The 14,175-nt window shown below is 41.7% G+C and overlaps 1 protein-coding gene across 1 annotated transcript in view; it reads right to left on the reverse strand.

The window, feature by feature from the left end:
• Positions 1–14,175, reverse strand: part of LOC138433887 (myosin-IIIb-like) — a 51,490-nt gene that overhangs the window by 19,834 nt on the left and 17,481 nt on the right. The window contains exons 4-6 of the mRNA XM_069577301.1: positions 3,971–4,075; positions 3,636–3,735; positions 1,372–1,448 (exon numbers count right to left, since the gene is read on the reverse strand). Coding sequence (XP_069433402.1) covers positions 1,372–1,448; positions 3,636–3,735; positions 3,971–4,075 — 282 coding nt within the window. The remainder of the gene's footprint in view (positions 1–1,371; positions 1,449–3,635; positions 3,736–3,970; positions 4,076–14,175) is intronic.

Consider the following 14,175-nt stretch of genomic DNA (forward strand, 5'->3'; position numbering starts at 1 on the left):
ATCTTGACTTTGTCCTACAGTGTTTCTCAAAGTAGAGTTCATGCAAACCCTATGAAAATTTTTATGGTTTGCCTTTGTTTCATTGGAGAAGGAAATGGCAACCCACTCCAGTATTCTTGCCTGGAGAATCCCAGGGATGGGGGAGCCTGGTGGGCTGCCGTCTATGGGGTCGCACAGAGTCAGACACGACGGAGGTGACTTAGCAGCAGCAGCAGCAGCCTTCGTTTCAATGATAATTTTATATGTAATAATGAAATGGGAGAAGTTGCAGTAAAAAAACATGTTCCAGATTATCTGGATGGTCATTTGCCACACAATGTCAATGCCCATATTTATTTTTATCATGAAGCTAGCATCAAGTCAACAGAGATGTACCGGTTAGAGCCCAAAGGAGACGCTATTTAAACAAGGAGATCACACAGCTGAGACAGAGTAAAGTGGTGGGAGAACCGGATCACCACACGGTATGTGGTAATAAGAATGACTAAGTAACTCAAAATAATCCATGCTGTCATGCTCTGAAATGGATTCACACTGCAAAGGACAACTGAGTTTCACAAGACAATGTCATTTGTCTCATTAAATGAAAACTGTTCATTTGAATGTTGCTGGCTTTGTAGTTTTTCATAATACATTTCCCCCCCGCCCCATCTCTAAGGAGATGACTACACAAGTCCTCTTTATTAAAAGAGCCCATTTGCTTGATCCCAGGCCAGAGCGCTGTGGAATTCAGTGCTGACCTGACAAGCAAAGCTGTAGCTGTGCTTCAGGGTCTGTTGGTATCTAGCCTGGAAATTCTGCAAACTTTAATATGTGTCATTTCACAAAGGATTTTGTGGTGATACCAGAACTAAAAATTAGACCCAAATCCCAGGTTTTACTAGAGATACAGAAAAGGTATATATATATATATATATATATATATATATATATAAAGTTGTTATATATCCAGTATAAAAAAAAAAAAAAGCTAGGATTATGGCATATTGTTCTGTAGGCCACCTGGAACTGAAATCTGTCTCTTCACTGAGCCGTGTGTCACTGGGTCTGCCTCTATCCAGGGAAGGTGACCTCTTCTAATTTACACAATGGTGGGATGAACTTGCCAAGCCATGATGCTCAGGGAACATGGCATCTTTTGGAGGGGGCACCTTTTTCCTAACTGCCTGAAGGTATTCTATGGGCCTCTGTCACCTAGTCCTGAGATTAAATGTCATCACTCTCACTCACCAAATCAGAAGTCTCACAGTTCAGTGAGGATAAAGGATTTTCTTCTTGCTGAAAGTTTCGTGAAATGTGTGACTTTCCCATAAAAAAGGCATAGTACCAAGGCTTTCAATAAATACACAGAAATAGATGCCCTCTGCTCACCTCGGGGGCCATCCAGAATGGGGTGCCAACAGATGTGTTTCTCCGTAGACGTGTACTGGTGAGTTGAGCTGAGACACCTACAAGAAAAGCCTGTCATAATCCAGCAGCAAGCAGATGACGATGCTAGACCAGGGCTGGCAAACTTCTTTATAGAGAGTCAGACAGCAAATATCTTAGGCTTTGTGAGCTTAAGGCTCTGTCACAACTACTCAACTCTGCAAAAGCAGCTCAGATAACACAAAGGCAAATGAATGTGGTTGTGTTTTCGCAAAAATTTATTTAGGAATGCATATCATTTTCACATATCATACTCTTCTTTTGATTTTTTTCCCCAACTGTTAAAAAATATAAAAATCCTTCTTAGTTCATAGAGTGTACAAAAATGGGACACAGGTCAGACTTGGCTCACAGGCTGTACTTTACCAAAAACTGTAGGTATGAGCATGTCTCACACTATCTAAATCACTAGGATATTTTTTTTCTAGTGAATATTTCTATCCGTACTGCTGCAAAATTGGAATCAAAAGAAAGCATCAATAACTAGGATTAACCCCAAATACCTTCCTACTATATTTCCAAAATATTTCAGGTGATATCTTTCTAAAAATGGTGCTTTGTTTGATGGAGGAAGAAAATTGGCATGTATTATCTATAATTGAACATCAGTGTAGACAGAAAAAATTTTTAGTGCCTTATCATACCTAGAAGGCTGGAAACCTGTCAAGAAAAATACATTTGTCAAATGGAAAAAGAAACAGACTAAGACTATTATTATCCAGGGCTCAATGTTGAGGATTTGAATTTTAATATAATTCCCATGTACTTTGTTTTAGTCTTTGGCCAGCTCTCTTTTTTATGCCACAACAGAAGTAAAGGTGAATTGGATTAGGAGTCAGAAGGCCTGTTTCCCATAGCAATTATGCCTTTTCCTATAAGGCCTCAAGCAGACAACCTCACAAAGAGTCTCAGTTTTCCCACCTTTAAACTGGGAATAATACTGCTCATTACACCTAACACAAAGAGCTCTTAAATATCAAGGGAACAACTGTGAAAATGACATAAATTGAAAAGCATTTTACAAATATAAGGTACTGTTTTATACCAAGCAGAAATCTACTGCAGCCCTTAAGACAGTAACAACAGTTGCCACTAATGTTGTCGATAAGAACTAAAAAACTTGGATACATGTGCTCATCAGCAAAGAACGTATCTTTAAGAACATTAGGCATAGATTTGCTAATGGGTACCACGGGTTGTTTTTTGAGGGTAGTTCCACTAACTGCTTGCATTCTTTACTCTTTATTAGGAAGCCAGAGAGGGTTCTTTAAATTCTATTTAAGCACCCTAAAATTTTTCTTTGCTTTTTAAAAAAACAGACCAATTACTTAGTGCAATTTCATTTATCTTTGAGTAATTTCTTCTGAGCAAATGATTCACTGATACATTTTAACACTAAATTCTTTCTAACCAATAAACCAATGAACATACAAAATCATTTTTTCTCCTCCTATGCTGACACTGAAAAAGAACATTTTAAAAAGTGCTTCTGTAAATGTTTTCTCATTATTTACAGCAGCATGCTGAAGGACTAACTGTTGTCAAATTCATTTAGAAGATTAAACCATTTGATAAACTTAAAAGGAAGATCAAATGGTTTGTTGGATTCAATACAAGGAGTGTTGTAAGGAGATATTTAATAGTTCTCTGGCCTTAGGTGATACAGCTCTCCGTTTCCTCTCACCCTTCCATTTCCTGCTAATGTTTCCAGTTCAACCAGCCTCACATGTAGCAGCAATAATCACAATTTAAAGGGATGTTAGTTTCCAGACCCAAAGGACTATTTTACCTTCTGCTCACTGGGAATTGGTATGCCCGAGGCTAGAGAAAGTCATTTAAAAGACCAAACGTTTTTCTCTTTTCATATGCAAAAGAATAATAGACAAAATGTAAATTATAGACAATTGCCCTGAGTTGTGAAATCCTTCCCAACAAACCAAAATGTTTCCCATCAAATTTGTCTTTTGAAACACTTTCATATTCTCTCTTTAATAAAATTGCTTCTAAAGCTGAAAATAGATTAACAAACAGCATCTCCTAGGGTGATCCATCTGGTGAACCTCCCCCTACTCTCCAGCCTGTATGTCACTGGAAAGGCCCTCAGCCTATGGTGCAGAAGAGAGGCCCCAGTCTTCTGAGATCACAATAAATTGTTGCCTTTGGCTAAACTGCACACATCAAGAAAACAAACGACAAGCAGTCATTACCAAAGTCAACGAGCTTAACTCCTCCTTCTGTTGTCAGAAGAATGTTATTCCCCTTGACATCACGGTGGATGATTCGGTTATTGTGCAAATGCTGAAGGCCCTTCATGGAGTCCCATCACCACCAAACAACAGGAAAGAGAAAAGGAAAATTTGCAACGGTTAGTTTTAAACAATTACCCTACTATTAAAATCTAATCAAAGTCCATATTAGGCTACACCTCCCTGCTGTTAATACACCTTGCATATTATAGAGCAGTTTCCCCTTGTTAATATGCTGTGGGGAGCCAACAAATGACAAACTGCCCCCTCGACCCCTCCTTGAAGGACGTCCTTACCAAGAGGGCCCCGTATAAGATGTATGAGATCACTGCTTCGTCCAACCGCTGGTTGCACCTAAGTAGACTTTTGACAAGCTCGGTGACTGAGCCCCCGTTACACAGCTGCAAGAGGAGGTGCCAGGGGAGAGAGACAGCAGGAGCACACATACAAAAAGAAAAAGAAAAAAGACAGTAAGAAAAGTCCACCGATTACCAACCTCAAGTAGTAAATTTGCAAATCACAAAACTCTAGGTTGGAACAATGAAACTTCAAATTTCCATTGCACAGTCAAATCTAGTTCTCTGTGTGTATGTGTTTGTGTCTATTTATTCAAGATGATGACTTACGATTGAAAATACAAGTCCAAAAAAGTTGACTTCTTTCTCAAGTTAAATAGCAAAGCACAAGACATTATTTAGACATTAAAAAGAGAATGCATATAATAATCATGGTGAGTTATTACTGGAAATTTTACATGAATATTGTCTGTTTTTTTTAAAAAAACACATGCAGTCTGAAGGAAAGACAGAGTCAAGATGAATGCCCTTGATTCTTGGGAGGGGATAAATTTTATTTCAAATCTTCCTCTCTCCAGTGCTTGCACTGCAGACACCAGACGTCCCACCAGCAGCTCTTTCTAGAGTTGCAACTGCATGTCAGATTTATTGAATGGAGCTGCATCATATGTTCATTTAACCTTTTCATATTCAACTTTAGAAGCTCAACAACTTCATGCTCTTTTTTTCCCCTGTAATTAAAAACACTGTAAAAGTATATCTTTCATACTTGCTCTCTGTTATAGAATATACCGAGATTTTAGATACATAAACCAGGCATATTATTTTTTTCACAGCAACTTGAAGGTTTTCAAGGATAATTTTGACTAAATGCAGAAGGCAATGTGGAGGTTTGGGTGTGCTATTTGCCATTTTAAATCAAGGGTTCTTCAGTGGTTTGAGCAGGGCTTGTATAGACCTTGAAACTATAAGCAGCATGTTGTATATTCATCTTGTACTTTCCTGCTGAGAAAATTCACAGCTTTTGTCAGATCTGTCCATATAAAGTCAAGACCCTGATTTAGAGACCTAGGTTTCCTCCTGGCACTTTGTATAATTTGAGAAAGAGTTAACTAGTGAACAGTGGGGGTCCCCTGGTTGTGGCTGCTTGAGTCAACTGGCTTTTTGTAAGCAAGGCAATCTGAGGGAACACAGATTAGCACCTTTCCTGAAAGAGGACACTCTTTATCAAGGGAATAGTACATTAAGATCTATTTGACTCCAATTACAAACATTTGCAAGGTTTTAATAAATGGTGAGGAGATGTTTTTGTTTGATGAATGTATTTCTTTTTGCTACATACATGGCAGATACCTCACCCACTCATTAAGAATCAAGATAAGCTGAAACGGAGTCTGCCCATGTTTTTACCATGTAAGTTGCTCACAAACAACACAATTCAACTAAAAATCCAATATAGAATTGTTTGTGAGAGTCGCTTCTGACTGTAAGACTCCATGGACTGCAGCCCGCCAGGCTCCTCTGTCCATGGGATTCTGAAGGCAAGGACACTGGAGTCAGTTGCCATGCCCTCCTCTCTGTGATCTTCCCAACCCAGGGATCAAAACCTCGTCTCCGGCATCTTCTGTAGTAGCAGGCAGTTTCTTTACCATTAGTGCCACCTGGGAAGCCTCAGTATAGAATTGGGAATCTTCAATAAAACCATGATAAATCACTATCTCTCAGAAAGGCTTCAGGAGGGAGCCAAGAACAGTGAAATGCGCTGAAGGCTATAGTGGTCTGCGATTATATAAGTGTCCTCAGAATCCTCTCTCCACCAGTGTTTGGTGTAACTTGCTAACTCAACACCAACACTTCTCATGACCATAATATTGAGTACCAGTGTAATTTCTTCCAAAGGATTCCACATTCTTTTTATTTCAACTATGTCTTACATGACCCTGAAGGGCACCTAACATTCAATGTTCAATCTAATACTCTCTTGAACAGTGAATGCATTTTCAGTGTCATGATTTGTAGAAGAATCTTAAAAGCTAAGCTTTCAATAAACATAAAATAATTCTCTCAGGACTCCCCCAATTAGATTTTATATATCAAAGGAACAAAAACAGGAAAACTGAACATAGAGTCAAATGATGATCACTTAAGAATGCAGAACATGACAGAAGGGATGTTTTTGGACCCACAAAAAAAAAAGTCCTTCCAAGGCTGATGGCATAGAGCTTGGAGAGCTTGAGAGAATAAGATCAGGGTGGGGATGCTCCCTTTTGGAAGTGGGAGTTGTATAAAGGAATAATGGTGATGAAACCATTTCATATGAACCTCTTTTATTCAGAAATCTGCAGGGAGACCTCCTCACAGGAGCCTCCTGCCAACAAAGTGGTGTCTGTGCTGTAGAGTGGCAGTAGAGTTCAAGATCCACCGAGCCGGGATTCTAACTGTCCCTACACCTTGCCTGTCTCCTGAGAAGCCTGTATGCAGGGCAAGAAGCAACAGTTAGAACCAGACATGGAGCAACAGACTGGTTCCAAATTGAGAAAGGAGTACATCAAGGCTGTATATTGTCACCTGCTTATTTAACTTCTATGCAGAATACACCATGCAAATGTCAGGCTGGATGAAGCACAAGCTGGAATCAAGATTGCTGGGAGAAATATCAACAACTTCGGATATGCAGGTGATACCACTTTAATGGCCAAAAGTGACGAGGACTTTAAGAGCCTCTTGATGAAGGTGAAAGAGGAGAGTGAAAAAGGTGGCTTAAAACTCAACATTCAAAACACTAAGATCATGGCATCTGGTCCCATCATGTCATGGCAAACTGGTGGGGAAACAATGGAAACCGTGACAGACTTTATTTTCTTGGGCTCCCAAATCACTGCAGATGGTGACTGCAGCCATGAAATTAAAAGATGCTTGTTCCTTGGAAGAAAAGCAATGACAAACGTAGACAGAGAATTAAAAAGCAGAGACATTAGTTTGCCAACAAAGGTCAGTATAGTCAAAACTATGGTTTTTCTGGTAGTCATGTATGGATGTGAGAGTTGGACAATAAAAAAGGCTGAGCACCAAAGAATCGATGCCTTCCAACTGTGGTGTTCGAGAAGACTCTTGAGAGTCCCTTGGACAGCAAGGAGATCAAACCAGTCAATCCTAAAGAAAATCAACCCTGAATATTCATCAGGAGGACTGATGCTGAAACTCCAATACTTTGGCCACCTGATGTGAAGAGCCTATTCATTGCAAAAGATCCTGATGCTGGGGAAGATTGAGGGCAAGAGGAGAAGGGAGTGACAGAGGATGAGATGGTTGGATGGCACCACGGACTCAATGGACATGAGTCTGAATAAATTCCAAAAGACAGTGAAGGACAGGGAAGCCTGGCGTGCTGCAGTTCATGGGGCTGCAAATAGTCGGACATGATTTAGGGACTGAACAGTAACAACAGCCTGCTCATGACTTGCAAGAGATTTAGAACTTGATGCTGCACTGGCAACAAGGACAAGGCTGGAATTTGAATGAAAAGGAGAGACAGTGAAGACCCCATGATAAGGAGGATCAGGGACCTGAGACACAGGGAGGTCCACAGGGAGATAGTAGGAGGACTCAGGGTCATCGCACAGTTGGAGTGTGGTCTCATTGCCATAGATTTACATGAGCATCTGTATTCAGATTGAAATGTCACCCCAGAGAAGGACAGGAAGAGGGAAAAAGAAACCATTAAAAAACGAAGTCCTGATCCAAGTGACTAAGCTTTGAGCTGGATTGTGAAAATGGGAAACAAATTCCCCAAACTGGTCCCTTTCCAAAGAAGTACTCAGTTGACTAAGTTTAACAGAATGACTTCAAATCAACTGTTTCCTCTAGGCAGGCTGGGGGCTCAAGAACAATGTTAGGTTTAGCTGTTGAAAAGAAAGTGACCTCTTGGTTCCCAGTCGTTTGTGACTGTCCAGTTTGCATTACTCAGTCATGAACACTGTCCCTGCACTCAAAGAGCTCAACACCAGAAATGGACACGTGAGTAATAAGAGTGGCAGGTGGAAGTGGAGTATGCCCAGGGGTATGGTGGCACTGAAGAGGGAAGGGTGACTTCTGCCATGCCAGGGTGGAGAGGGAACAGTCTGGAACTCTTCCCAGAGGATGTAACACATACAATGATTCTGAAGGACAAAGGAGCTTATGGCAGGTGAACAAGAAGAGCATCCTTGGAAAAGGGACATCATGTGCAAGGAAGGGAGCACAAAAGAATGAGGTGGGTGGGAGTGTTTCTATTTGCCGGTCCATCTACGTGTGTGCGTGTGTCTCTGTCTGTGTGTCTGAATTCTACGTACTCTGCCACTGTTGGGACAAAGGGACAGAATCTAGCACAGAGAGATGGAGAAGTAGAAAGGGGGACAGGGAATGCAGGTGTGCCCTGCCAAAGTGTGTGGACTTTATGCATACGTATTACGATACCATTATATACCATTGGATAGGAGTGGTAAGCTAGCAACAGGTTTCAGACAGGAGGTCTGTTCAGATTTCTAGAAAGACCTTGGTAGCAGACTGGAGGGTGGACAGAACAGGAAGACATAGGCAGCTGGACACTTGTCAGGAGATATTGAAGCAATCAAGAGAAGCAAGGTCAATAAGTCAAGAGTCCTGAGGACAAAGAGTCAGGGACAGATTTGAGTGGGTGTTGGGGGGTGGTGCTTTTATAAGATAGCATCGACAGGAATTTTTGACCAGTTGGATAGAGAAAGTTAAGAAGAGACAGAGTCTAGGGATCTTGTGAGAATATCAATAAAGTTCTTTGATCCCCTAAAGCCAAAGCAGTAATCGACATGCAAAGCACTGCCACACCTTCATCAGAACCACTTCTCGGTCTGGCTTCCATCTCAGGGAGGCACATGCTTTATTGAATTGCAAGTGCACTATTAAAATTCTACCCAGAGAACATTTAAATTAAATACTGGGTGATGATCCAAGCTAACTCAACCCTGGAATTTTCCCCTGAAACCTCATTTTAGTCTCTCTCCTGCCCTACTTTCAATCTGGCCATTTCTGGAACAAGAGCCTGTTTGGTGGCATTTTAGATGGGTAGCCAACTTACAAACTTTCTTCATAGCTCTAGAACCTACGGATGGATTAAAGGCAGCCATTTTGTCAGCAGGATCAAAACTCAGCTGTGGATTTAAGAACAACAATAGAATCTGACTCAGTTGGTGCCTTTTGTTCACTAAATGTCAGAGTTTAAGAGCTGTCTGATTTCTTGTGCCTCAAAGAAACATGTAATTAAACTGCTCAGGGTACCTTTAGGGGAAGCAGTCCTGTGAAGTTGATAAGCCCCCTAGCAAGGTTTTAAAGGGCAGCCTGTGGGTTACAGGGAAAAGATTAAGGCTACTTGGATATAAAAAAGGAAAGCAGGTACACACTGACAATTGTCTAATCAGAGTAAATATTCAGTGAAATGGACTGAACACTTTCAAAGCATGACAAGGGAACTATATTTAAATGCATCAAATAATATAAACCTCTTAAAGCTGTAAGGAGGCAGCCAAGCTTCCTACCTCACCCACCCCTGAGGGGTGGCACCTGCAGCCTTTTATTCCCACCCACGCTGCCAGCCATCAGACTCAAATACAGAGGTAGGTCTGCATCCCTGCATTCCTCCCTACGCCCTTAGCATTCAGGAAATGTGGCAGCTGGATGCATCTTGAATTTAATGAGCATTTTGCTCCAAACCAAGAAAAACAGAAAAATCATTTACATTCCACATCTATTTTCCAAAACATCGTTGGATATTGATTCAATCACAGTATGTGCATTTGCTAAGATGGTCGTAATTTCAAGTAATAAAATGTTCCTTGCTCCATAAGCCATCAACTTGCCTCCACATTATTAAAGAGTGACCCATGCAACACAATCACCAGACCTTTATTCTAGTTGAAACTCTAACCTTCAAGCAGCTCCTGTACTGGCAAGCTGATTTGCCCTAAGAGGACAGAATTAGGAGGAATTTCTTTTCAGTGCTCTTTTGTTCAGTGGACTTGATCTTTCAAGGGTGTTAGGTTCTACAGAGGGCATAAAGCAAAAGGCAAGGATTATCAAAAGTACTCTTGAAGATGCCTTAGAGAGTACCATGTCAGACAATGTCCACCTCTCAGGAAGGCCAAGCAACATAGTTTTCCTCCATAGCATTGGGAGACATGTGTTTATTTTACTGATACAAAGTCAAGTCACTGTCTTGCCCCTAGAAGAATGAAAACGATGCCACTTGAAACCGTGGAGTTCCAGTCAGGGTGGGCTGGGAGGAAGATGCTCATACTACGAGGGGCAGGAGGGCCCCAAGACCCCCACCTCCTGTTTCAGCCTCTCTCCAGAGCACGTTGTAGATTCAGTGAGTAGGCAGAATCACTCCGACACTTCAGCTTCTTAGGCCCTCTTGTTTTTGCTGAATAAAGATAGCACATGAATATAGGGTGCAACTCAGCTGCATTTCAAAGTTCTCACCTTCTCCACTCCCAAATGTTCTGTGCTTTCCTTCTGACCCCCAGGCACTCCAGTGACTCTCATTCTAGGATCCAGCCAGAAACTGTCCTTGGAGTCAGTGTTCTGTGCTCCACGGCTTTCTAACCATCTCTGGCCAATCAAAACATGGTTCAGACCATCAGAGTTCCACTATGACCCTGACTTGTTAACAATGATAACCTTGACTCATGCCACAATATCAGTGGGTGAAAATGCTTTAAGGTGTTAACTTGCAATGATAGTGGGGCTTAGACTGGACTTTCTAGGGCCTTACATAAATAAATGCAAAATCTGAACAGAGGTATCATTTCCCCCAACTTTGGCTTAGATACTGAACTTATACATAGATCTTTGAGAGGAAAAACAGGTTAAAAATAATTCTTTCATTTGGTTTTGAAATGTAAGGATTATTTTTTTGGTTTACATTATCACTGGCACTCTAAATGCTCAACTATTTCTTTTAAGTTGAACATATTATTTGAGCAGAAATAGTATTTACCAGTGGAAAGCTTTACACCAAAGGAAAACAAAAAAATATATATTTCATGTCTTAGCAAATACTAGGCATTTTGTCTGAATATGGAGCTTTTCTTAAAGGTCTAATTTCTTATTATATTTCATTTAGGTAAGAGATAATAAAACTTGTAGATTTTCTGAATTTAACATTAGGATAAAACTTATTCACAAATTATCCAAAAGATTATTATGTATGTTTTTGTCTCCATATCTTTCTCCTCTAGTAGTTGTCTGTCACTGAGGAAAGCTTTGGTTTGCTTTCTGGTAACAATTAGTAATTAATTTCAGAAATGACATTTTTATTTGCTTTTGTTTTCAGAGTTGTGGTGATTTAGGAGAGTTATTAATAACATTTTTCTGTCCTCAAGAATTGCTCTGTGGAATAGCTTCTCACGGTTCCTTTCATCATATTCAGCAAGGAAACAGCAAAGGCAATATAAATTTAATCTCAATATACAGGATGAAGGGAGCAGTATTAAACAGATCATAATTTTATTGTGCAAGTTTCCTAAAGCACTCATTAAAAAGCTATCGGCGGTGCAACATGGTCAAGGTACTGTGTGGACTGTCATTATCTTCCAGCAGAGTGTGTGTGTGTGTGTGTGTGTGTATGTGTGTGTGTAATCAGGAACTGCTGCTATTTCAACCAGAGATCCGAAGTCTATTTCCCGGACCTGACAGACAGCATCATGGGCAGCAGCGACACAGAAAGGGAGAGAAGCAAAGTGCGGTCCTTCTCTAGTTCTGCCATATAACTGGTTATGGGACAGTGGGCATGCCACTCGTTCTCTGGGTCTCTTTTCCTCAACTGAACACTAGGAGAGTGACCTGAAGGAAGGCTGAGGTCCCTGCCAGCTCGAGGAGTTCAGGAATCTGAGTCTATAAGCATACTGGAGGCGCTGGACACAGCTAACCCAGGAGCCTGGCATGGTTGGCCTATTCCTAAACAGAAAAGACTGAGGATATCTGGTTCCCCGTGCCGTCAGCTTTGGCATGGACCAACGCAACCTGCAAAAGGTATAATATCTGCCTACTGTATTGCTGAGGCATGAATAATTCAGTGTGCCAGGGCAACCTCATTATCTGTGCTTAGTCACCCAGAAACAGCAAGAGACAGTCCGCGGGGGAGTATTTGCACAAGGCTCAGTTCACAGTTCTGAGCTCCTTCTCATCTTTCAAGACCAGGGGCGGCTCTTTCCGGCTGCCTTGGCTGTGCCTTAGGGGCTAACATTCAGTCACTCCTCATGGGGAAGAGCGCTTGTCCTCCAGGTGGTGGCAGGTCTGAGCAGCCTACCTTCCCACCTGGTCAAATGGAGGGAGGGACAGCCTCTTTTCAAGCTCTGGAAAACCCCTGGAAGGTCCAGTTTTCTATATCTGAATGCAAAGTCTTTTTAAGTCGGGGTAAAATGAAAGGAAACTAGGACTTTTTGGTCACAGGAAATGGCAACCCACTCCAGTGTTCTGTTCATCTGTTGTATTCAGGTGGGATAATCTGCAAGGAACATTTCTGTCACACTAGTTGCACTCTTCAGAATATAAAGATGTGAGGGATTTTGGTTTTAAGAAATCATCTTTGTCTGTTTAGTTGACTGGTTACATCACATAGTATGTTCTTATAGTATCATCTTTTGGATTTTATTATCCCCCACTCCTTCCCTGGGAATATTACAGATTCTCTTGCCTGGAGAGTCCCCAGGCGGGGGAGCCTGGTGGGCTGCTGTCTATGGGGCCGCACAGAGTCAGACATGACTGAAGCGACTTAGCAGCAGTAGCAGCAGTACTTATATTATTAAATGATAATCAGGTTTAAAACACTGAGGTCTTACAGAGTTTAAGAATATAATCCTAGAGACACTGCTGCTGCTGTTGCTAAGTCGCTTCAGTCGTGTCTGACCCTGGGTGACCCCATAGACGGCAGCCCACCAGGCTCCCCCGTCCCTGGGATTCTCCAGTCAAGAACACTGGAGTGGGTTGCCGTTTCCTTCTCCAATGCATGAAAGTGAAAAGTGAAAGTGAAGTCGCTCAGTCGTGTCCAAGTCTTAGCGACCCCATGAACTACAGCCTACCAGACTCTTCCATCCATGGGAATTTCCAGGCAAGAGTACTAGAAATTATTATTTCAGAGACCCTAGAAATATTACTTTCCATATTGCATGATAATAAGCATTTAAAAATTAATGTTATTAATATTCTAGAGCTTTGTAAGCAGGGTAAATCTGTAATATTCCCAGGGAAGGAGTGGGGGATAATAAAATCCAAAAGATGATACTATAAGAACATACTATGTAATGTAACCAGTCAACTAAACAGACAAAGATGATTTCTTAAAACCAAAATCCCTCACATCTTTATATTCTGAAGAGTGCAACTAGTGTGACAGAAATGTTCCTTGCAGATTATCCCACCTGAATACAACAGATGAATTTCTCATACATGGTTGCTATGGCATCCAATATGTCTCATGACCAAGCCCTCCTAGAGCCAGATGGGAGGTTTTCGACAAAAGAACCCAGACAGTGAATCCAGGACTGACCTCCCCTTTGTTGCTTCTCTCTTAAAGCTTTCACACATGTCCTCACGCTCATGGATCAAACATGTGACCTCAGGCACGGAGGCTGATTCAGAGGGGTGGCGTCTAGGACAGATGAGGGTGGGCCTCGTGAGCATGAGGGAATACAACAGACCTGTCCTAATATACTGATTTCACATGCTGTCACTGCGTTGTTGCCATGTTAATCCCATGGAGGAACTGTATTTGTAGGGAAATTTGCACCCAGTTACACACATTCATTTCTATTAACAAGGGAGAGAGAAGGGCAAGACTATAGTGGATACAGTGATGCTGGCTTCAGACTGTCTCTTCAAAGCAGATGTGGCCAGGAATATCAGATGCTCCCTGCTCCCAAGTACCAGAGGCACCTCTCACCAGGAATTGTGCCTAGCTACAGGGAACCTCCTCCCCCAAGGCCACATGCCTGCCCAGGGTGCCATGCACCCAGTGATTGGTTAATGCAAAGATAAAATACAGGACGACCCTACAAGAGCATCCCAGGTCTTCTTCTCCCTGAGGATGGGCTGAGGCCTCTGTTGCAACTACACTGATGTTTCCTGTCTCCCTTGTCCAACCCACCTTTCGTCCAGGTCTAGCCCCAAGAAGAGGAACTCTCCAATAACCTTCC

Source organism: Ovis canadensis, chromosome 2 (genome assembly GCF_042477335.2).
Source record: "Ovis canadensis isolate MfBH-ARS-UI-01 breed Bighorn chromosome 2, ARS-UI_OviCan_v2, whole genome shotgun sequence".
NCBI classification, from domain to species: domain Eukaryota; kingdom Metazoa; phylum Chordata; class Mammalia; order Artiodactyla; family Bovidae; genus Ovis; species Ovis canadensis.